Source organism: Saccopteryx bilineata, chromosome 5 (genome assembly GCF_036850765.1).
Source record: "Saccopteryx bilineata isolate mSacBil1 chromosome 5, mSacBil1_pri_phased_curated, whole genome shotgun sequence".
NCBI lineage: Eukaryota > Metazoa > Chordata > Mammalia > Chiroptera > Emballonuridae > Saccopteryx > Saccopteryx bilineata.
The window spans coordinates 138,322,657-138,347,630 of NC_089494.1; the positions used below are offsets into that span (position 1 = coordinate 138,322,657).

The 24,974-nt window shown below is 40.3% G+C and overlaps 1 protein-coding gene across 1 annotated transcript in view; it reads right to left on the reverse strand.

The window, feature by feature from the left end:
• MYO3A (myosin IIIA) overlaps positions 1–24,974 on the reverse strand; it is a 240,824-nt gene that overhangs the window by 6,285 nt on the left and 209,565 nt on the right. The window contains exons 32-34 of the mRNA XM_066279445.1: positions 7,632–7,738; positions 2,298–2,338; positions 827–970 (exon numbers count right to left, since the gene is read on the reverse strand). Coding sequence (XP_066135542.1) covers positions 827–970; positions 2,298–2,338; positions 7,632–7,738 — 292 coding nt within the window. The remainder of the gene's footprint in view (positions 1–826; positions 971–2,297; positions 2,339–7,631; positions 7,739–24,974) is intronic.

The window sequence follows — 24,974 nt, forward strand, 5'->3', positions numbered from 1 at the left end:
TTGCAGACCTGGTTGTGGAAGCTTAGAGAGGTCTTGTAACATGAACAAAGTCACCCAACTAAGTGGCAGAATCGGGATCCAAATCAGAGATCGTCTGACTAAAGCCTTTTCTCGTAACCACTGTCTCACACTGTAGAAGAGGGGAGCGAGGGGGACGAGGGAGGCGGGTGCCCTAGGCTGATAGGATGTTCATTTAGGATTTCAGAAAAAACAGGTTTTCAGGGCCTGCCACTGCTCCCATTTCCATACCCCATGTTCCTATCTTATTATGTGCCCTCAATTTCAAATCTTCAATAAGAATTTCTAGGGAAAGGAAAAGAACTGCCAAGGTAGTAAGTTACAAATGGTTAGTTACTTGTTATGAAAGTCAGTGGCAAAGTGAGAAATTAAATCCAAAATACCTATTTCTATATTAATCTTTGCCCAAACACTTTCCTGATCTGACATCACTAGTTTTAGGAAATAACAGCATAACTGAGGAATCAATAGCTGATAAAAATTACACTGGTTAGTGCTTAACCACAGTTTTGAATATGATTTATTGCTTATAATTAGTAAAACCATAAATTTATCATCCCAACTGAGGTACTTTTAAAGGGAGAGATGCTATTAATGAATACGCCAAGAAAACAGCTACAAACTGGGCTTGTGCTAGAAAAACTGGGATGTCTGATTATTCAGCATAATATTTAGGGGTTTATTTTTAAATAACATATCAATCATAAGATGCAGCACTCAGTAAGGGCTTTGTCATACATAAAATGCTTAGAAATGGAGTTGTGAGTATGAACCTGAAAATGCTGTACTTTAATGTGAAGTTTATTACCTTTCTTCATCTTTAAAAGATTGATTCTGGAGTTCTCTCTGTGGTCTTCGTTCTCTTAAACTTGGGTTGAGTTCCTTTGGTCCAGAACGACTGGGCAAAAATTCCTTATAATAGAAATCTTCCAAATCTAATAATTTTCCCTGACTGTAAATGAGCACATAAACACACTACAGTAGCAACTGAATTTTCTATTCATTTAAACATACAGGACACTTGCTTTCTTCTATTAAAGTATTTACTGTAATTTAGGAGTAACACATATATGTCAAGAGAAATAGGTTAGTCTTGAAATGTGCAAAAATAGCATATACCATAAATTAAAAAGAAAAAACAAAACCCTTATCTCTTACCTTTATGAGAACGTTAGCTATTGGAGGGGCTTTTCCTGGTTGTGTTGCATTCAACTTGGCACAACATCAGTAATTACTAGATAGCCAGTGATCGCAATGTTCCAGTTTGGCCAGTCTAGGTCAGGGTTCACAACAGACCTTGGGCCACTTTATTTAATAACTCGTAGCATTTTCCAATTTTATCAATCACTAATACATTGATATATACAATGTTTCATGATCTTGCCTTCCTTTACAGGTAACCTTCTGTCTTCCCTCTACCCATTGTCTTAGGGAATTCTTTTCAGTGCTAGTTTTTAGTTCCTGCACATGACATACACACGGGGTGTGTCCTTAAACATTTTGGCTCTTGGATCTACTCTATGGCTCTGGTGCCTGAGTGTTCAGTATCTGTAGTCCAATGGGACTTCACATGAGTTAACTGGGGGCAGGTTTGGATGACTCCGAGATAGTACAGTGCTTCAGTGCTTCTGGGAAAAAGTGCTTTTCAAGTTGCAGATACCAATTTATGAATGAACTTCCAGAATGCCATTGATTCATAAATTAGGAACTCTGTATCCACTCATGCCTAACAGAAGAACTCTCAATTGCTATTAGCACTGTCTGCACATTAGATGATTGAAATAGTTGCAATATATTAAAATAAGTATTGGTCAGCTGAAGTATTATCGGAGAAGGAAACTGTGAATTTAAGTGTGTCACACCTGCAGGTGACACAGACCTTGTCTTCTAACAAATCTGTAAAAGTGAGATTTAGTATGTTTTGTCTTCAAGAATTAAAAGCAAAAAGAAGTTTGGGGAAAGAAAGGTCATGGACATGGGCATGTTCAAATTGCCCAATCATAATCATATCAATGGACCAAGAAAAGCAAATTCTGTATTGGGATAGTACAATTCTTTCAAAATGACTGAGTTTTTAATGTACAATTCACACTGTGCTAACTCAGTGCATTTCCTGTAGACAAGATCTAAACCATATACAGGTATTGATAATATAAATGCATATAGAGCACACTACTTTCCAAATCTATTCAAATAAAAACTGTTCATTTTTAACTTAATTTGAACATATAGATTTATATTTTGGTTTGATAACATTGAAATCTAGAAAAAATAATTACCTATCTTTCCTTGGTCTTCGTTTTTCTTCTTGGATTGACTTCTGAAGGGAATAGAATAATTAAAAAAACTATAAATATGATCTTAATGTAATATAATATAATGTAATATAATTATATTATACTATAATCTTAATATATAAATGCATTTGTTCCTATAAAGCTGTTAGAAACAAACAAGTGGATACAATATTTTTTAAATCTGAGGAAATGTAATTTATTCAGATTTTACTAATTATGAATTTGTGATTATTTTTTACCAGGACTGTCTGAAATTAATCTTTGTATTCCATGTAACAAACAGAGTTTACCACAGTGATCACTATATACAAGATTACATAAGGTCTATCTACCTACAAATGGGGAAAAAATGTCAGAATTTCTGGAAAATCCATCTCTCTTCACAAATGCTGTTATGACTTAGGCAGATAATGAGGCTGATCATGTCTTGTTTCTGTGTCATCCTTGTCTGCAGGTAAAGCAGGTGGGTGGATAGTGAGAGCAGCTGCAGCAGTTCACAAAACAAAGAAATTGACTTCACTAACCACAGGAGCCCATTTATGGCATAAAAGTAGCAGCACAGATGATACATATGTTCATTTGTGAAATGTTTTCATAGTTGAGACTTTCATGCATCAAGACACAAATTAGAATATATATTTTTTTCTTCATTGCCAAGTGAGAGGAGGGGAGGCAGAGGGACAGATTCCTGCATGTGCCCTGACTGAGATCTCCTCGCAACCTCCCACCCCCATCTGGGGCTGATGCTCTGCCCATCTTGGGTCATGCTCACAACCAAGCTATTTTTAACACCTGAGTTGGAGGCTCCACAGAGCCATGCTCAGCACCTGGAGCTGACACACTTGAACCAATTGAGCCATGGCTATAGTAGAGGAAGAGAGAGGAGACAGACAGAGAAGGGGGAGGTATGGAGAAGCAGATAGTTGCTTCTCCTATGTGCCCTGACTGGGAATCACAACTGGGACATCCACATGCTGGGCTGATGCTCTACCACAGAGCCAACCAGCTAGAGTCACAAATTAGAATATTTAAGTATAGACATGATTATATATATATATATTTTTGTATTTTTCTGAAGTTGGAAACAGGGAGGCAGTCAGACAGACTCCTGCATGTGCCCGACAGGGATCCACCTGGCACACCCACCAAGGGGCGAGGCTCTGCCCATCTGGGGCGTTGCTCTGTTGCATCCAGAGCCATTCTAGCACCTGAGGCAGAGGCCATAGAGCCATCCCCAGTGCACGGGCCAATTTTGCTCCAATGGAGCCTTGGCTGCAGGAGGGGAAGAGAGAGACAGAGAGAAAGGAGAGAGGAAAGGGTGGAGAAGCAGATGGGTGCTTGTCCTGTGTGCCCTGGCCGGGAATCGAACCTGGGACTCCTGCACGCCAGGCGGACGTTCTACCACTGAGCCAACCAGCCAGGGCCAACATGATTATATTTTAATCAATACTTTAATTTGAACACTAACAAAATGGTACTTTACATACAAAACAATATTCTCTTTGGTAGTGTAACACCAGTGATTTGTTTCATTGTGTGCTAGCTCAATATATTTGAGCCTACATATTTACATGTTACATGAGCACACATGTCTCTTCAGCTGAGGAAACAAACACCACACTCACCTTGAACAAGCTGATGGTATTATAATAGGGAAACTCTACTGCAGATATCAAGTTAGCTGGCACTATAAAAGTGCAAGATAATAACAATGGCAATTAATAGCAATTTGTAAGGATGAAGGGTTTTCTCAGTATTTTTTGACAATCATTTTTTCCTCATGATTTAACACTTGTAATACACTAAAATCTTAGATGAGCCAAACAGTTCATAGTTTCTTTAATTTTTATTGGTTATTGTTTTAGTGGGTGGATGAGCTGGAAGTGAATGCTTAAATGTATCACATCTGGGAGAGGACCCATTAAGAAATAACAATATAAGGGGCAGGACTCCAATTACATTCTTGTCCTCCTTCCCATTTTCTATTCCTTCACGTTCTTGACCCAATGCCCGGGACTGGGAGGTGCTTACAGATAATTACACTACCAGCAGAGGTACAATGGCCCCTAGTGGTCCAGTTAATGATTCCTGGGACCAGAGTGGTGTTTGCAGTGGTTGTTGTTGTTTTAACATGAGAGGTCCTATACCTTTGATCTATTGTCTGAAAAAAAATGTTTTTTTTAAAGTAATAGTTTTCTGTAACCCAAAATTATGCTGAAATGATGGCATGATATTGAACCGCAGAAATCCCCTTTATACAACCAAGAATCAAATACCATTGTGCCCTTGAACTCTAAGCTGGTCAGGACCCCTGTGTTCTGGGCCAGCCTCTCCCCAGGGAGGTGGTGTGGATAAGCTGGTTCTCAGTTACAGAAATTTTCAGAAGAGGAAATACTGTCCAGGCTTTATTTCACTCTTGCATGTGCTAGAATAGTCTAATGAAATACAATTTAATAATAACATTTTCTAAACATTATTTAAGACAGTTTATAAGTCCAAAAGGGGGGGCATGAAAATGCATTTTTTTATCATAAAGAAGGAAGCATATTGAACCTCAGAGGAGAGGATTTAATTCAATTTTAACCCATGAGACTTTAGGGAAATTTATTGCTAAGACAAACAGTATTTTCAATGGTAGCTTTGAAATGACAAATTACCAAATTGAAATTTAAAATGAAAATAAAGAAGCAAACGTCCTAAGGCAGTTCCTTTTGGGACTAGAGCATAGAAGAGGGAAAGACAAAGACCACCCCAGGAGGAGACAGTCTGGTGAGGGAGTCTCCTGAGGAGGCCTTGGAAAGAGCAGAGATTTCAGCTCAGGGGACTCTGAAGACCCAGCCACATCTCCCCACCACCATTACCGAACATAAAGAAACACATTTTATAGCAAAACTTCAAATTTTACATCCATTGCAGCATGGTGGACACAGTTATACACTCCTTTTGGAAATATACCAACAATTCATTTAGAGGTCTCCATAAAGATGAAGAAAGTAGCCAAGACACAGGAAAACTACCTACTTCGGTAGCCAGGGAAGGTATGGGAGAAGATAACAACACCGGAAGGCCTTTGAAATGACGTGTCCAGTTACTCTTTCTGAGGAAGCTGTTGGCCCTGAGTCGTTCTTGCTGAGGGCTGCCCGCGTCTGAGTGGGAGGGCGGCCCACACGTGTTACAGCTAACGTCCTCCCCTCTGTGGGACATTTCTTAGCTCAGCCTACTCTTATTTTGGACACAACTCTGATGACATTTCCCAGGTGTAAGAGATTAAGAGCATCAAGTCATAGACGAGAGCTGGGAGTGATGTTAAGGCAGTCAGACGTCTATAGTAAGAAGTGACATTTAAGGAGAAACAAAAGCTGTAAGAATGGATAAAACAAATGAAAGCACAGCTGTCTGGGATGAGCAGGTTCAAGGTGTCATTCCCCCAGCTCAGCAGCCCCCCCCAGCACTGTGCTACAGGAGTGTGTTATTCACCAAAGTCTTCTGTTTATGAGCAACACACACATTCCAGCAACAAGGGGCAGTCACAGTGAGCAGAGCCCTGCCTTCATAGAGCTAATCATCCCTGGAAAGGTCAGACAAGAAACAAGTAGAGAAGTGAAGATTTATAAATGGAAACACATGGAGCAGAGCCAGGGGTACACAGGGACGGAGTGTGCCTCAGATGTGGGGGTCAGGAGCCTCCCTGCAGCACAGGTCTAAATCAAGTACAAACACTTCCGTTCAGTATAGTGACTTTGGGTCCTCAGGACAAGATTTAGAATGTGCAGCATATTTTAGAAAGATTTTCATAAAGCCACTTAAAATTACAGTGTTTTGATGGGGAAATGGGTTGGGGCTGTGTCATTTCTGTAAATTTCACTCATGTGTAGCACTCGAACCCAGCTGAGGGCAGAGAAATGTGAACACGTGGTATGTTTGCTTTCACTTATAATAATAATAGATTAGTTTTCTGTGTTTTGTTTTTCACTGAAGTCTCAAATTTAAAGACTCAGGGTTATAAAAAGGATTCTAGTAAATAATAACTTAAGATGAAATAAAACACTTTATATTCATTTAAAAAAAATAGTTCAATGGCAAGGCAACCTTCCTGTGGGCAAGGACTCACCTGTGAGACTCAGCCCGCTTCAGGCTCAGCGGCTGGCTGGTTGTGAGTCATAAACATCTCCCTTACTTCAAAGTCTCTCACAATTCATCACATTGAGAACAGTGTCTGTTGCTGAAGCCACAGCAGCCACTTGTCATTTCAGGGACAATTAAGAAAGGTTACCGAGTAAGATTTACTACTTACATTATTCAAGGCTAACTGGAAATGTTTGGTGCTTCCTACTCTCATTGTCTTCTGTTCGGTCCGGAGGAGTCTGGGCTTTATGCTGGGGGAGCTGCTGAGTTACAAGGGACTATCAAGGGAGAGACACGACCAGATTGACGGTTTACAGAAATTTGCTAGTTCGGGCTGGAGAACCTGAGACTGGGAGCGCCTGGCTGGGACCTGAAGGGCTCCAAGGGAGGGATGAGGACAGTCAGAAGCAGGGCAGCTGCTGTGAGATTACAGGGGGGAGACGGGGCGGGGGGAGAGCCAGTCTTGGTGGTAGAAGCCGTACTTCAGAGTGAATAGGTAGATGTCAGGTATGGGATAGAGGGTCAGGTCCAGGATGACACCAGGTTCTTGGCTTAGGTAACCCAGTGGATGGGGTGGCAGCCATGGAGAACAGGAGCATGAGAGGAAGGGCAAGCTGGCACGGTGATGCCACTGAGCTCGCACGCTGCCTGTAGTGAGAGGTCCTCAGTATAACTAGTGACCCTGACAGCTGAGATGTGCTGGGTCTGTGACTCAGAGTCCGATCTGTGAGGTGGGAATGCCCCTTTAGGGCTATTTCTAGGATCAGATGTCCCAGCATATGTGAACACACCTTAGTTCAGGCCTGGAATTTAAAAGGTGTTCAATAAGTGTTTCTTTTTCCTCTTTCTTCCTTTCTTCTACTTGCACCATAACTCACCCGTTCACATTCAGGTCCCTCTCTGGAGAGCTCCTGCCATGACACACAGTGAGCATTTGCATATCAGCTCAAATGAAATGACCAGCAGAGGGGACTGCTGGGAGGACACGGAGGTTACGAGACTGGCGAGGCCCGGGTGGCGAGGAAGACGGGCTGGAAGGCAGCTGAGTGCCCGCATCTCAGCCAGGGCCGGGGCAGGGAGGCAGAGACAGGGGCATCTCCCTTTCACGGGCCCTCCCTTCGGACAGGCCCAGTGTGGCCGCAGTTTCACAGACGCTATGGCTCTCATCTGAAAATAAGAGCGAGCACTTACATGTAGCAGATAATAGTATGTGCAGTCTTCAGGGTTATTTAACGTTTTGGGTTTCCGGGGCCGTCTTGGGGGCCTCAATATTTTTGGCTCCTCTCCTTTAGAGATACCTATAAGAAAGGTGATCATAAACAAGTGTTCAATTGCAAAGACTATCATCAAACAATCCACTGGGTTACCTAACCAAGAACCTGGTGTCGTCCTGGACCTGACCCTCTCTCCCATACCTGACATCTTACCATTCATTCTGAAGTACGGCTTCTACCACCAAGACCTGCCCTCCCCCGCCCCCGTCTCCCCCCTGTAATCTCACAGCAGCTGCCCTGTTTCTGACTGTCCTCATCCCTCACTTGGAGCCCTTCAGGTCCCAGCTGGGGGTCAATAAATTATATGCACATCCCTGGGGCTGAAGTTGGGAGAAAGGAAATCCTTTGTTTCCCCAAACCAACCCTTATCATACTCCTCACCATGTGCTTTCCCCCAATCGTCTGGTGGTCTACAACCATAAGGGGTAAGGGGGAGAAGACAAGGGGAAGAAAAGAGACGAATAGTTTGGGGATGTGCAACCGGTACTGCAGTTCAGAGGGTGGACGCGGAGAGCAGACAGAGCTGCCAAAAAGTCTTTAAAAGGGGTATTGTGCCCACAGAATCTTGCTGTCTCCTCTGTCCTGTCCCCTTACTGCCAACCTAACATACCCACCTGTCCAAGCACTGCCTGATCTTCAGTCTGAGTACCACCTCATGTTGCGGCCCAAACAAAAATCATCTGCAAGCTTTACTCTTTTCCAAAAAGCCTAATCTAATTTTTTTGCCAAAATATAGAACCTCATGCTATTAGAATGTTCAGATCTGCCTTGAAAAACCTTGATCAAGAAAGAACAAAGTCTATCATTTTTCCTGCCCTTTCTTCCCATATCACCACAGTCTTAAAGCGTGGTCAGAGTGTGCCTGGTTGCAGTGATCACTGTAACTGGCTTTATAGTTACAGAGATAATAGACCTCTCATGAAGTATTTTTATTTTTCATAATTCTTGACACCACAGCCACTGAAATTTCTCATGGCCCTTTACACCCCATCCACTGACTGCATTTGTGCAGGAATGTCTGCTCAATAGATACATAAGGCTTGGGGAGGAAGAAGGCTGTGGGTGTGATGGGAGAACAGCCTACGTTTGAGATACTTGAGCATATGTTTCTTAGCGGAATTTTAAGGGTAATAATACTTAGATCCTTACTATGTATAGTAAAGGGGTAATAATGATCCCTAATTCTTAGAAGTAGAATAACAGAGACTGAACTTCTCCAAACCAAAGAAATAGAACCAAATCAAAGAGTGTTTAATGACTGTGTATGAAGAGTTGTGGCTGGCAGTACACGTCGGCTTCAACCACGAGGCAGCAGACACAGCCCTGCCTAACTTTCTGGTCCCCCATCTAACATCATCCGGCTCATTCACTTCAAAACATATAGGAAATTGCTGGATGACAAAAATACATCGAGTAGTTGGGAACACTTCCCAGAGTGTGACGCAAGGAACAATGCTAACCAGAGAGAACCACAACAATCATACATTACCACCCTTTATTGAACAAAACAAAAGAAAATGAGATCTTGGCTAATGAGACCATGTTACATAGAGATTAGTAATAGACTAATTACTAATCAGGAAGAGTGAAAGCACTTTTCCAACCAATCCCTGGAAGTTCATCGCCCCTGCTCTCTCTTTTCTCCACAGGGGCAGACAGTGGAGGGAGTTTAAATACTGTATTTCCCCATGTATAAGACGCCTCCATGTATAAGATGCACCTTAATTCTGGGGCCTGAAATTTGAAAAAAAATGTATTACATAAAGTTACTGAACTCAAGTTTTATTCATCATAAAATTCATACAACTCCTCATCACTGTCAAAACTCCCATTTATTAGCTTGTCCTTTTCTGTGTCTGATGACGAATCATTGTCTTCATATATTGACTCATCCTCAGTTCCATCTATGGCATTTGAAATGCCACAACCACTGTATAAGACGCACCCAGTTTTTAGACCCCAAATTTTTTGAGAAAGTGTGCGTCTTATACATGGGGAGTGTGGCAGCAAGCCCTGTCATTGTTGTGCCTGGGACTGTTACAGGCACAAGGAGAGACGGCAAAACCTGAATTCTTGCCACAACCATAAACTGTTCTTTAAAATTATTTTCTTTCTCTTTGCTTATCGTCTGTCCCAGTGCTGATTCATAAACAGTTTCTATTGGCTCTTGCAAAGTTTAATCATCTTAAAATGTATCAGTCATATTCATTTATATCGTTCCTTTGAATCTGAATGGAAAGAAACATAAAAATATAGTATCGAGTTTTATGCTTTTAGAAACATGAAAGTGACCTGTAATTAAATTTTAACTTGACTATTAATATTATTTAAAGTCTGAATTAAAATATCAGAACATTACTATTTCTAACAAAAATTGAATTGAAAATGGCAAAGAATTTGAATAAATGCCAGGGGAGTGAAAAAATAAGTCAGATTCTGGGAATAAAAGAAGTCTTGCTCTTACCTCCATTTTCTCAACAAATTTTCCTCATTCAATCTGATTTCTATTACCAAGACTCTACTGAAGCTGCCTTCTAGAAGGTCAAGGGTGACCACTTTATTGATAAACCAAAGGCCCTTTATTTGTCTTTATTATTATCCCTGACTTCATCATTCCTCATTGTTGACTACTACTTGCCTTCATGACCGGGGATGAGGTTTTTGAGGGCAGACATGCTATCTTATTTGCTTTGTATCCCGGCACTTAAGGGAATGCTGGACACAGAGTACATGCCTGATAAAAGTGCACTGAATAAGTCAGCACTCCTTTTGCCTTCTAGACTGAATCACTCTCCCTACCCCCGCCAGCCCCTTGCACTTTCCACAGTGTACGCCACACTGACAACTCCCTAATGCACACCCCAGGTTTGACCTTCTCAGCCCCTCAGAGTTCCTACCCTAATTTCTTTTTCCTTCCTTTCTTTCTTTTTGTTTTATTTTGAGAAAGAGAGGAGAGCAAAGAGAAAGAGTAAGAAGCATCAACTCAGTTTTCACTTTAGTTGTACAATGAGCTTCTCATACATCCAGTGTCTCTGAGCCTGACCTGTGCTGGCACAGTGGGTCAAGTTTTGACCTGAAACACATACAGTGTCCTCTTCCTCAAGCCAGTGACCTTGGGCTTTTCATGCCAGCAACCTTTGGGATCATGTGGATGATTCCTCTGCTCAAGCCAGTGACCCATGCTGACAAGCCGAGTCGAAGCTTTATCCACTGTACCACCACTGGCCAGGCCCTGCCCTAATTTCTTATGGAATACTTTCATCTCAAACTCTCAAAGGGACCAGTGGTCGCCTTTCCTCTGCATCTAGAATTCTGCATGCTACAGTCTTAAAGGCACCTTTATTTCTGTCCTTCAGGTTAAAAAAATACTGCTGTCCCCTTGTCTTATCCCTCTTCTTCATTTCCTGTCAATGGGCAATTGTCAACTTGTGTTGATACTGAAGTGGTATTTCAGGGAGAAACATCTTGTTTTCATTTGTCAAAAATTTCACTTTTTAAAAAGTGTACGAGAGAAGTGACGTCACGGAAATGGCGCTGTGAGCAGTGCGTCCGACAGATCTCCCCAAAATCACAACAAATTTATCAACTAGAAACAGAAAAATTTATCCTCAGAGCATTCCGGAGTTCCACACAAACTGAAAGCGAAAGGACTGTTATCACTTGAATCTGAGAGACGAGGGTGTGGAGGAAGCTACCGCAGGGACGTTCATTCAAGCCGCGAGGGAGTGCGCCTGTGGTGAGTCAGCCCACACTCGGGAGCTGCGAGCAGCCGCAGGTGCGCGCCCGGTCCGGTTGCAGAGCGAGCACTGCCCACACTCCGGAGCGGCGAGCAGCCGCTGGCGAGCGCCCGGTCCGGTTGCAGAGCGAGCACCGCTAACGTTCCCAGCGGCCCGCGCACTGCGAGTGAGAGTCGCCAGCCACCGGTGCCCAGAGCCCCCATTTGCGTGCGTGCCCTGGGCATTCCACACGCCCAGAGTGCCCTACTGGCCTGCACACCCAGGGTGCCCCATTATCCTGCGCCTGGTGCGCCCTAGCCGCCAGCAGCGGGGCCAGTGGGAGAGGCGCCAGGGCGGTATTCCCTACTTGGGAGATTCTCTTCGTGGGCGGGGCACCTCACCCAGCCATTCAAGCTAACAATCAAGCGTTGGGGGAGGGGCGCGCACAGGCAGCCTGAAATACCTTCGGGAGCACAGCTGTGACCCAATCACTGAAATTAGCTTAACCCATGAAATCTGCGCACCCACGGGTTCTAATTGATAAGATCTCTCTCAGTTCAGCGACCCAAGACAAGAGGCGTGATATTTTTTAGTGCCTCTCGCTAAAGGGGCGGGGGCAACTTCTGATTGATAGAGCCTCCATATTCAGGGATAAACGCTAACAAGAAGGACTTGGCAGATAATAAGATCTATACTACACTAGTTGCAAGCAGAGACTAGTGCCTCTTCTTCCCAGCCAAAACAGGCTACAAAGTGTGGAAAGCCTGGGTTGAGAGGTCCAACTGAATGCTAGGCGCTGAACAGTCACCTTGACAACAATTGACTCCCACCCCCGCCTGATTACACTGGAGGCCCTGACTGCCAGAGCCTTTCCCAAAGCCTTGCACTGAGTGGGGATAGAGTGGGGATTTCCCAGCTCTTTGAGCCTCTTACTCCCCAGGCAGAAGCAGTTGCAGCCTTATAGCTGGATCACCAGGCTGCTAATTCAGGAAGGGGGGACTAGGAGAGAGAATCCAGGAAAGCAAACTCTCTCATCGTTGGACCCTGCAAACACCAACAAGCCTTGACTACCAGCAAGACTAAAGCCAATTATATGACATTGCCATAGAATCCCATCAACTGCAAATCCCTACCTAAGTGTGACACAGGGGCAGAGCCTGGGGTACAGAGTCACCGACCAGGAAGAGGGAGAGAAAAGAAAAAGGAAGGAGTTAACCTCTCAAAATCAAGAAAAATCCACAGACTTTACAACTTGTTCCACTAATTTTTTTTTGTTGTTGTTGTTTGTTTCTTCTATCTTATTGCCTTTATTTCCTCCACCTCGGTCCTTCTATTCTCTGCCCATCTTATGCTTCCCTTTTCTTGAACTACACTACCCATGAGTGTTACATTTTATTTCTCTTCTTCATCCTCACCCTCCTTTAAGGTTATACTCGAAAACACTTAACTCTCACTCTCTCCTCTTTTGTTTTTTTTTTGTTTTGCTTTATTTTGTTTTTTTCTCTTCCTTTTTTTTTTCTTCCTTCGTTTTTCTCTTTTTCTTATTTTTTCCTTTCTATTCGTTTTTTCTTTTCTCATTTTACTTTCCTCCCATTTAATCCTCAATCACGAACAAATTAGTTAATTTGGGACTCAAGGCTTTTTTTGGCTTTATTTTTCTTTTTTGCTTTTGTTTTTGTTTTTTTCTTGTTTATTTTTGTGGCATTTTGGGTCCTCCCAACCCAAGGTCTCCATTGTATTTAGTCTTCGCTCCACTTAATACAACAGATTTTTACTTATTATTTTTATTTTTTTCTTCTTTATTATTCTTTTTTTTGTCCTTTTTTCTGGTTCCCTCTTATCCCTCTCATTATATCTCTTAGTTGACCATCACTTACAAGCAAATCATCTTATGCTTATCTAAGATTTTCTTCCTTTTTTTTTTTTTTTGCATTTAGTAGGTCCCTATTCCCTTTTTTTGCCCCTTGAACTCTTCACCCCAAATCAGGCCCTCCATTATAGGCACGATATTTCCCTGAGGAGGGAAGAGGAGGGAAAGAGAAGAAAGAAAAAAGGGGGAAATAATAAATTATTACTGTTTTTTTTTGTGGGGTGTTTTACCTTTTTTTTTTTTTTTTACTTTTTACTCTTTATTAATTCTAATTAGTGCTATCAACAAGACCACCCTCAGATGCCAATAAGAAAGAGGAAATCAAATATTATGGATACAAAAGAAAGAGAGGTAACACAAATAGATGTGGAAAAATCTATGGAGAAAAGACTTACCATATTGGAAGCCTTGGAGCTAAATGACAGAATTTAAAATAGAAATCTTAAAAATACTCAGAGATATACAAGAAAACACAGAAAGGCAATATAGGGAGATCAGAAAACAACTCAATGAACACAAAGAATATATTACCAAGGAAATTGAAACTATAAAAACAAATCAAACAGAAATGAAAAACTCAATTCACGAGCTGAAAAACGAGGTAACAAGCTTAGCTAACAGAACAGCCCAGATTGAAGATAGGATTAGTGAAATAGAAGACAAACAACTTGAGGCACAACAGAGAGAAGAAGAAAGAGACTCAAAAATAATAAAAAACGAGAAAGCCCTACAGGAATTGTCTGACTCCATCAGAAAGAATAACATAAGAATAATAGGTATATCAGAGGGAGAAGAGAAAGAAAATGGAATGGAGAATATACTCAAACAAATAATAGACGAGAACTTCTCAAGCCTGTGGAAAGAACTAAAGCCTCAAATTCAAGAAGCAAACAGAACACCGAGTTTTCTTAACCCCAACAAACTCACTCCAAGGCACATCATAATAAAGATGACACAAACCAATGACAAAGACAAAATTCTCAAGGCAGCCAGGGAAAAGAAGAGTACAACATATAAAGGAAGGCCTATTAGATTATCATCAGATTTCTCAGCAGAAACTCTACAAGCTAGAACAGAGTGGACCCCAATATTTAAAGCCCTGAAAGAGAGGAACTTTCAGCCAAGAATACTATACCCATCAAAGCTATCCTTCAAGTATGAAGGAGATATAAAAACATTCACAAATACAGAAAAGATGAGAGAATTTATCAACAGAAAGCCCCCACTCCAGGAAATACTAAAGGGGGTTTTCCAACCAGATTCAAAGAACAAAAGAAAACAACACCACAAGTAACAGCTCCACCAAGAACACAATAAAACCAAACTTAAACTGTGACAACAAAGGAAAAAAAGGGGGAAGAGGATGGAGATTAACAGTAGCAAAGGATGATGAAGTGCAGAAATACTCATAAGATAGGGTACTACAATGAATATGGTAGGTACCCTTTTCATTACTTAATGGTAACCACCCTTGAAAAAACCACCACAAAAACACTTGACTTAAAAAAGGTAGCAACAGAGGAAAGAAGTATGGAACACAAACAAACAAAAACAAATGATAGAAAAACAAAAGAGAAGAATCAAACTAGATACAAAACTAACAGAAAGCAATTTATAAAATGGCAGTAGGGAACCCACAAGTGTCAATAATTACACTAAATGTAAATGGATTAAACTTACCAATAAAAAGACACAGAGTAGCAGAATGGATTAAAAAAGAAAATCCAACTATATGCTGCCTACAAGAAACACATCTAAGCAACAAGGATAAAAACAAATTCAAAGTGAAAGGCTGGAAAACAATACTCCAAGCAAACAACACCCAAAAAAAAGCAGGTGTAGCAATACTCATATCTAATAATGCTGACTACAAGACAGCAAAAGTACTCAGAGACAAAAATGGTCATTTCATAATGATTAAGGGGAAGTTGAATCAAGAAGACATAACAATCCTTAATATATATGCACCAAACCAAGGAGCACCAAAATATATAAGACAGCTACTTATTGACCTTAAAACAAAAACTAACAAAAATACAATCATACTTGGAGACCTCAATACACCGCTGACGGCTCTAGATCGGTCATCCAAACAGAGAATCAATAAAGATATAGTGGCCTTAAATGAAATACTAGAACACCTGGATATGATAGACATCTACAGGACACTTCATCCCAAAGCGACAGAGTATACATTTTTCTCTAGTGTACATGGAACATTCTCAAGAATTGACCATATGTTGGGCCACAAAGACAATATCAGCAAATTTAGAAAAATTGAAATTGTACCAAGCATATTTTCTGATCATAAAGCCTTGAAACTAGAATTCAACTGCAAAAAAGAGGGGGAAAAACCCACAAAAATGTGGAAACTAAACAACATACTTCTAAAAAATGAATGGGTCAAAGAAGAAATAAGCGCAGAGATCGAAAGATATATACAGACAAATGAAAATGAAAATACGACATATCAGAATCTCTGGGATGCAGCAAAAGCAGTAATAAGAGGAAAGTTCATATCACTTCAGGCCTATATGAACAAACAAGAGAGAGCCGAAGTAAACCACTTAACTTCACACCTTAAGGAACTAGAAAAAGAAGAACAAAGACAACCCAAAACCAGCCGAAGAAAGGAGATAATAAAAATCAGAGCAGAAATAAATGAAATAGAGAACAGTAAAACTATAGAAAAAATCAATAAAACAAGGAGCTGGTTCTTTGAAAAGATCAACAAAATTGACAAACCCTTGGCAAGACTCACCAAGGAAAAAAGGCACAGGACTCAAATAAAAAGTGTACGAAGCTTCTTTTTCCTTCTTCATTATGCCTAAACTTCCAAATCCAGATTACTTACAATCAGCAGCTTCAACTTTATCTTCCTCTTCCCCCAAAATGAACTATGTTCCTTGGTCAGCTGAGTTATTGCACAGGAACTGCACATGTCATGTTTGTAGCTATAACCTTGTTTATGCTCATCTTTCCCATGCCAATGCCCTCCACTTCCTCTCTGAGACCTCAGCCACCCTTCATGCCAGTCTCCAGGCCTGACTCCTCCAGGAAGCATTCACCGACTGCCCAGTGATTTCCCTCTCATGTGAACACCAACAGTATGTACAGGCTGTGCAAATCATTTGAAACGTGTTATGGGCTGAGTTATGTTTCCTCAAAATCCCTATGTTAAAAATCCTAAGCAGCAGTACCTCTGAACGTGACCATATTTAGAGAAAAGGTCTTTCAGGTGAGGCTGTATGGGATGGCCCGGATCCCACATGACTGGAGTCCTTATGAGAGGAGAGATGAGGACATGGACACACATAGCAGAAAGAGGGTGTGAAGACACATGGAGAAGATGGCCATCTACGAGCCAAGGAGAGAGGCCTTGGAAGAAACCAACCTTGCTTAGACCATGATCTTGAACTTCGAGCCTCCAGAACCATGAGGAAATCAATCAACTTCTATTGTTTAAGTCACCTAGTCTGTGGAACATTATTATGGAAGCCCTGGAAAAATACATAACACCTTACTATTTTTACCTGTGATTTGTTTTCTAAATAATGAGACCTTATGTTTTGGGATGGTGGCGATGATGATTTAGTTTGCTATGCCCTCCTGCCTTAGCATGGGTGGTCTGTCTGCATGCGCTCATGTCTGGGGACGAGAAGTTTGATCGACTCCCTCTTCACTTAGAGACGTGGTGGTAAGTGAATAGTGGAGACTCAGTGCACTTTTGTTAACTGGATCGCTATTGTCACCAGATACAAAAATCAATTCCTAATGCTTTAAAGAAAAACATAAAAATAACAACAATAGCAACAACAAAACTCTTGAAAGAGAACTCAGAGGCTTCATGAACAATCTAGGGGTATAAATGTCTTATCCAAAACTCAGAAGTTATAAAAAGGTAGATATATCTGCCTATCTAAAAATAGATGAAAACCTTAATATGGCAATGAAATCAAAAGACACACATAGATTTGAAAAACAATATTCACAACACAGATGCCACAGAAAAGGTTGATATTTCTAATGTACTAGAGTGCATGCAAATGACCACAAAAACATGAGGCAACAGGAACACAGACAAACGACATATAAACAGGAGAGTCAAGATAAGCAAATCCAAAAGGCCAGCAAGCATGGAAGGCCCCTGAACTTTCTAAGCAGACAAAAAATATAAAATAAAAACAATGAAATATCACTTTACTTCAGATGTATTAGCAACGATTAAAAAGACAAGTAAACCTGTTAGGATGTCAGATAAAGTGTATTCTCACACATTGTCGAAGAAAATGTCAATTGCTAGGGCCTTTTAATAAAGCAATCTAACAAAACCAAAAATACTGCCCTGATTGGGTGGCTCAGTGAGTAAAGGGTCAGCCTGGGGACGCAGGTTTGACATCTGGTCAGGGCATGTATGAGAAGCAATCAATGAGTGCACAACTAAGTGGAACTAAGTGAAACTGAGTTGAAGCATCTCTCTCTTTTTCTCCTTCTCTCCCTTCCCCTCACCTTCTTCTTCCTCTCTCTCTCTTTCTCCCCCCTGAAAATCAATACCCCCCCCAAAAAAATCCCCTAAATACTTTTCAACTCAAAAACCACTCTTGGTGACTTTCTCCATAAAATTAAAATCCTAGGATACAAGGAAAATTTCAAAGATGTTTACTGTAACATTTTCCTTAGTGGCATAAAACTTAAAAAGTGAATATTTAACAATAGATAAAAGTTTATATAAATTATTGTGTTCTACACATGGACTAATATATAGCAAGTAAAAATAATAAATTATAGCAATTCCAGTTAATGTGCAGGAATTCCTGCTGAAGTATTGAGGGAGAAAAGCAAGATAGAAAAGTATTTATATTATGATCTTATTTATATAAAAGAATGACAAATTCTTTGTGTAAGTACATGTATGTGCATCTGTAAAAACTATGAAAGAATGCATATTTTATAGTAAGGGTTCCCTTAGGGGGAGTAATGTGGGCTGTGGAGGGAGAACAGAGGAGTGGGGAAGAAGGAAATAGGAAAAAAAGGAGAAATAAAAAAAAATACTCCATAAAAAAGAATCCTGGGGCCCTGAGCAGGCTCAGTGGATAGAGCGGCACCCTGGCATATGGATGTCGCGGGTTCAATTCCCAGTCAGGGCACACAGGAGAGGCAATCATCTGCTTCTCCTTCCCTCCCTCTTCACCTTCTCTCCCTCTTTCCTTCCCTCAGCCAGTGGCTCCATTGGGTCTAGTGTGACTTCAGGCATTGAGGATAGCTCAGTTGGTCTGAGTCTCATCCTAGGAGCTAAAAGTAGATCAGCCCCCTAGGAGCTAAAAATAGATGGGGTTGCCTGTGGATCTGGTTGGGGCATATTCAGGAGTCTGCCTATCTCCCCTCCTCTCACCTGAAAAAAAAAAAAAAGAATCTTGGAATGTGTGGTATAGTCACATTTATGTAAAGTTATAAATTTACATGCTGGTATGTGGATATTATAGAGATTTAAAAAAGTCAAAATGCTTTAAATCTTCAGAATTTGTTTAATTCTTGTATTTTGCAGGATCTGCTTTAGTGTTAATTTGCTGACTTCTTCCCTTCACCAAGACAATCTGAAGGTTGAATATTCTTAAAGGGTGTCTCATTTAAGATACTGCCATGCAATGTGGGCAGCCAGCAAAGAAAAATTATGATGAGTCTATTCAACAGGGACTGGTTATGCAGATTAAATTTACCCGGACTATTTTGTATTTTTGAAGAGCTAACTTCCCATAAACTCATCAGCATACAAATGTTTTGGAAAGGCACAAGTTTATTTTGCCCTCTAAATTCTTGTTCCTTTGGGGGAGTACAAATACTGTCTACTAAAGTCACTCTAATCTTTTAATTACAAAAGTGACATAAACATTTATAATCACAAATGGTCAGCAGCATATCAATCTTGGCAGTAGCAAAATTAGTTTTGTGATTATTTTGTGTGAAAGGAATGATAAACCTTAGATGGTAAGGGGTACTGCTTATTAAATATTCAGAGGATAAAATACTTATTTACATTGTAGTGCATTAAGTGTCTTAGTTTACCAAGAATAAATATTTTAAAAATAATGAATGGGATAAACATCACAGCATTTTGTATCCAAAGAAAGAAGACAAATTTAAAAATTGTTGTGAATAGCTGCTTTAGAAAATTAAATTTCAGTATTACTCTCATTTTAATAATTACACTATTTTACTTAAGTATACATGCAGAGTATAATTTGTCTAAATCAATCATGAGAACAGAAATGCACTTCTGTTATTGTAATTTCTTCTTTAAGAAATCAGTCTTAGCGTGCGGAGGACCCAGGTTTGATTCCCAGCCAGGGCACACAGGAGAAGCGCCCATTTGCTTCTCCATCCCTCCGCCGCGCTTTCCTCCCTGTCTCTCTCTTCCCCTCCTGCAGCCAAGGCTCCATTGGAGCAAAGATGGCCCGGGCGCTGGGGATGGCTCTGTGGCCTCTGCCTCAGGCGCTAGAGTGGCTCTGGTCGCAACATGGTGATGCCCAGGATGGGCAGAGCATCGCCCCCTGGTGGGCAAAGCGTCGCCCCTGGTGGGCGTGCCGGGTGGATCCCGGTCGGGTGCATGCGGGAGTCTGTCTGACTGTCTCTCCCTGTTTCCAGCTTCAGAAAAATGAAAAAAAAAAAAAATGAAAAAAAAAAAAAAAAGAAATCAGTCTTTTAGTTTTTCTTTTTTACAATTTTTTTAAAATTAATTTTAATGGGATGACATTGATAAATCAGGGTACATATGTTCAGAGAAAATATCTCTAGGTTATTTTGACATTTGATTATGCTGCATTCCCATCACCTAAAGTCCAATTGTCTTCTGTCATATTCTAACTGGTTTTCTTTGTGCCCCTCCCCTCTCCCAACCCCCTCCCTCTCCTCCCCCCACCCCATAACCCCCACACTCTTGTCCATGTCTCTGAGTCTCATTTTTATGTCCCACCTATGTATGGTATCATATAGTTCTTAGTTTTTTCTCATTTACTTATTTCGCTCAGTATAATGTTATCAAGGTCCATCCATGTTGTTGTAAATGATCCGATGTCATCATTTCTTATGGCTGAGTAGTGTTCCATAGTATATATGTACCAAAGCTTTTTAATCCACTCATCCACTGATGGACACTTGGGCTGTTTCCAGATCTTTGCTATTGTGAACAATGCTGCCATAAACATGGGGGTGCATGTTTCAAACAGTGCTATGTTGTTCTTGGGGTATATTCCTAAAAGTGGTATAGCTGGGTCAAAAGGCAGTTCAATTTTTAATTTTTTGAGGAATCTCCATACTGTTTTCCACAGTGGCTGCACCAGTCTGCATTCCCACCAGCAGTGCAGGAGGGTTCCCTTTTCTCCACATCCTTGCCACCACTTATTCTGTGTTGTTTTATTGAGGAGCGCCATTCTGACTGGTGTGAGGTGATATCTCATTGTGGTTTTAATTTGCATTTCTCTAATGATTAGTGATGTTGAGCATTTTTTCATATGCCTATTGGCCATCTGTATGTCCTCTTTGGAGAAGTGTCTATTCATTTCTTTCGCCCATTTTTTTGATTAGATTGTTTGTTTTCTTGGTATTGAGTTTTACAAGTTCTTTATAAATTTTGGTTATTAACCCCTTATCAGACATATTGTCAAATATATTCTCCCATTGTGTAGTATGTCTTTTTATTGTTTTTATTGTCTTTAGCTGTGCAAAAGCTTTTTAGTTTGATATAGTCCCATTTGTTTATCCTGTCCTTTATTTCACTTGCCTGTGGAGATAAACCAGCAAATATATTGCTGCGAGAGATGTCAGAGAGCTTACTGCCTATGTTTTCTTCTAAGATGCTTATGGTTTCACGGCCTACATTCAAGTCTTTTATCCATTTTGAGTTTATTTTTGTAACTGGTGTAAGTTGGTGGTCTAGTTTCATTTTTTTTCAGGTAGCTGTCCAATTTTCCCAACACCATTTGTTGAAGAGGCTGTCTTTACTCCAATGTATGCTCTTACCTCCTTTGTCAAATATCAGTTGTCCATAAAAGTGTGGCTTTATTTCTGGGTTCTCAGTTATGTTCCATTGATCTATTGATATATGCCTGTTTTTATGCCAGTACTAGGCTGTTTTGAGTACAATGGCCTTATAGCTTGATATCTGGAAGTGTGATACCTCCCACTTTATTCTTTCTTTTCAAGATTGCTGAGGCTATTCGTGTTCTCTTTTGGTTCCATATAAATTTTTGGAATATGTGTTCTATATTTTTGAAGTAAGTCATTGGTATTTTAATTGGTATTGCATTGAATTTATAAATTGCTTTGGGTATAGACATTTTAATGATATTTATTCTTCCTAACCATGAGCACGGTATATGCTTCCACTTGTTTGTATCTCTCCTGATTTCTTTTATCAATGTTTTATAATTTTCCGAGTACAAGTCTTTAATCACCCTGGTTAAATTTATTCCTAGGTACTTTATTTTTGGCTGCAATGGTAAAGGGGATTGCTTCCTTAATTTCTCTGACAGTTCATTGTTAGTATATAAAAATGCCTCTGATTTTTTAGTATAAATTTTATACCTGTCACCTTGCTGAATTTATTTATCAGATCCAGTAGTTTTTTGACTGAGATTTTAGGGTTTTCTATATACAATATCATATCATCTGCAAATAATGATAGTTTTACTTCCTCTTTTCCAATTTGGATGCCTTTTATTTCTTTTTCCTGATTGCTGTGGCTAGGACTTCCAGAACTATGTTGAATAAGAGTGGTGAAAGGGGGCACCCCTGCCTTGTTCCTGATCTTAAGGGAATTGCTTTTAATTTTTGCCCATTGAGTATATGATGTTGGCTGTGGGTTTGTCATAGATGGCCTTTATCATGTTGAGGTATGTTCCCTGTATTCCCACTTGGCTGAGAGTTTTGATAATGAATGGGTGCTGGATTTTGTCAAATGCTTTTTCTGCATCTATTGAAATTATCATGTGGTTTTTCTCCTTCTTTTTGTTTATGTGATGAATCACATTGATTGATTTGCGAATATTGTACCAGCCTTGCCTCTTAAGAATAAATCCCACTTGATCATGGTGTATACTTTTTTTCATATATTGCTGGACCTGGTTTGCTAATATTTTGTTGAGAATTTTAGCATCTAAATTGATCAGGGATATTGGCCTATAATTTTCTTTCTTTGTGTTGTTTTTTGCCTGGTTTTGGAATCAGAATTATACTCGCCTCATAAAAGGAGCTTGTAAGTCTTCCTTCCTCTTGAATTGTCCCATAAATTTTGAGTTGGTGTAAGCTCGTTATAGTTCGTTTCTAAGAATTTTTAAATTTCTTCTTTGATCTCATTGTTAACCCATTCATTATTTAATAACATGCTATTTAGTTTCCAAGTGTTTGAGTATTTTTCAGTTTTTCTGTTGTGGTTGATTTCTAGTTTCATGCCACTGTGATCAGAGAAAGTGCTTGATATAATTTCAATCTTTTTAAATTTGTTGAGACCACTTTTGTGCCCTAACATGTGGTCTATCCTAGAGAATGTACCATGAGCACTTGAAAAGAATGTATATTCTGCTGCTTTAGGTTTAAAGGTTCTGAAGATATCTATTAAATCGAGTTGATCTAGTATGTCCTTTAAGTCTGCTGTTTATTTGTTAATTTTCTTTCTTGAGGATCTATCTAGTGATGTTAGTGGGGTATTGAAATCCCCTACTATTATAGTATTGCTGTTAATCTTACCCTTTAAATCCATCAAAGTCTGCTTTAGCGCTGGCTGGTTGGCTCAGTGGTATAGCATCAGCCTGGCGTGCGCATGTCCCGGGTTCGATTCCCGGCCAGGGCACACAAGAGAGGCGCCTATCTGCTTCTCCACCCCTCCCCCTCTCCTTCCTCTCTGTCTCTCTCTTCCCCTCACGCAGCCAAGGCTCCATTGGAGCAAAAGATGGTCCAGGCGCTGGGGATGGCTCCATGGCCTCTGCTCCCGGCACTGGAGTGGCTCTGGTCGCGACAGAGCGATGCCCCGGATGGGCAGAGCATTGCCCCCTAGTGGACATGCCGGGTGGATCCCAGTCGGGCGCATGTGGGAGTCTGTCTGACTGCCTCCCCGTTTCCAGCTACAGAAAAATACCAAAAAAAAAAAGTCTGCTTTATATATTTAGGTGCATAGATATTTATAACGGTTATATCTTCCTGTTGGATTGCTCCTTTTATCATTATGTAGTGACCTTCTTTATCTCTTACTATAGCCTTTGTTTTAAAGTCCATTTTGTCTGATATAAGTATTACTACCCCAGCTTTTTTTTCATTTCCATTTGCGTGAAATATTTTTTTCCATCCTTTTACCTTCATTCTCTGTGCATCTTTTGTTTTAAGGTGTGTCTCTTGTAGATAGCATATGTATGGGTCCTGTTTTCTTATCCACGCAGCTACTCTATGTCTTTTGATTGGACCATTTAATCCATTTACATTTAAGGTTATTATTGATATGTAGTTGTTTATTGCCATTTTGCTATATTCTTTTTCTCCTTTGATCTGCTTACAATAGGCCCCTTAGCATTTCTTGCAGCATTGGTTTGGTTGTAGTGAATTCCTTGAGTTTCTTTTTGTCTGGAAAGTTTTTTATTTCTCCTTCAATTTTAAATGATAGCCTTGCTGGATAAAATAGTCTTGGTTGTAGGTTCTTGTTGTGCATTACTTTGAATATTTCTTGCTATTCCCTTCTGGCCTCAAGTGTTTCTGTTGAGAAGTTGGAAGTCATCCTTATGGGAGCTTCTTTGTAGGTAATAGTCTTTTTTTTCTCTAGCAGCTCTTAATATTTTCTTTTTATCACTTAGCTTTGGTATTTTAATTATGATGTGTCTTGGTGTAGATCTCTTTGGGTTTCTCTTTAATGGAGTTCTCTGTGCTTCTTGAACTTGTGAGAGGTTTTCCTGCCTTAATTGAGGGAAGTTTTCAGCTATGATATGTTTGAACAAAGTTTCTATCCCTTGTTCTTTCTCTTCTTCTTCAAGAACCCCTATGATGCGGATGTTATTTCTCTTCATGTTGTCACAGAGCTCTCTTAGAGTTTCCTCAGACTTTTTGAATCTCTTTTCTTTTTTCTGCTCAGCTTCTATGCCTTCATTTATCTTGCCCTCTAATTCGCTGATTTGATTCTCAGCTTCATCCATCCTGCTTTTTATTCCTTCCATTGTGTTCTTGATTTCTGATATTGTATTTGTCATTTCTGACTCTTTTTTATTATTTCAATGTCCTTTTTTTATATTTGCTATCTCTTTAGGTGTTTGTAATGACCATCTATTGTTGTTCTAATATCTTTGAGCATCCTAGCAATCGTTATTTAAAACTCTGCATCTGGTAATTTGGTTTTATCTGCCTCACGTGGGTCCTTTTCTGGGGATTTCTCTTGATTCATTTGTGTTGCATTTCTTTGACTTCTCATTTTGTCTGTGTAAAAGAAGGTTTTGGCCACTGGAGTCCACTGGGTGTGGCCTCTGTGTTCCCTAGGTGTGGTCTGTCTGCAGGCCCACCACTCCCTCTGCTGTTGCTGCCTAGGGCATTCGGGTATGGGCGTTGCTGGTGCCTGTCCACTGGGGCTGTTGCTGTGGTTTCTTGCCTCTCCTTCACGAGAGTGGCTGTGATCATGTGCTCGAGTATACAAGCCTCGGTGGCT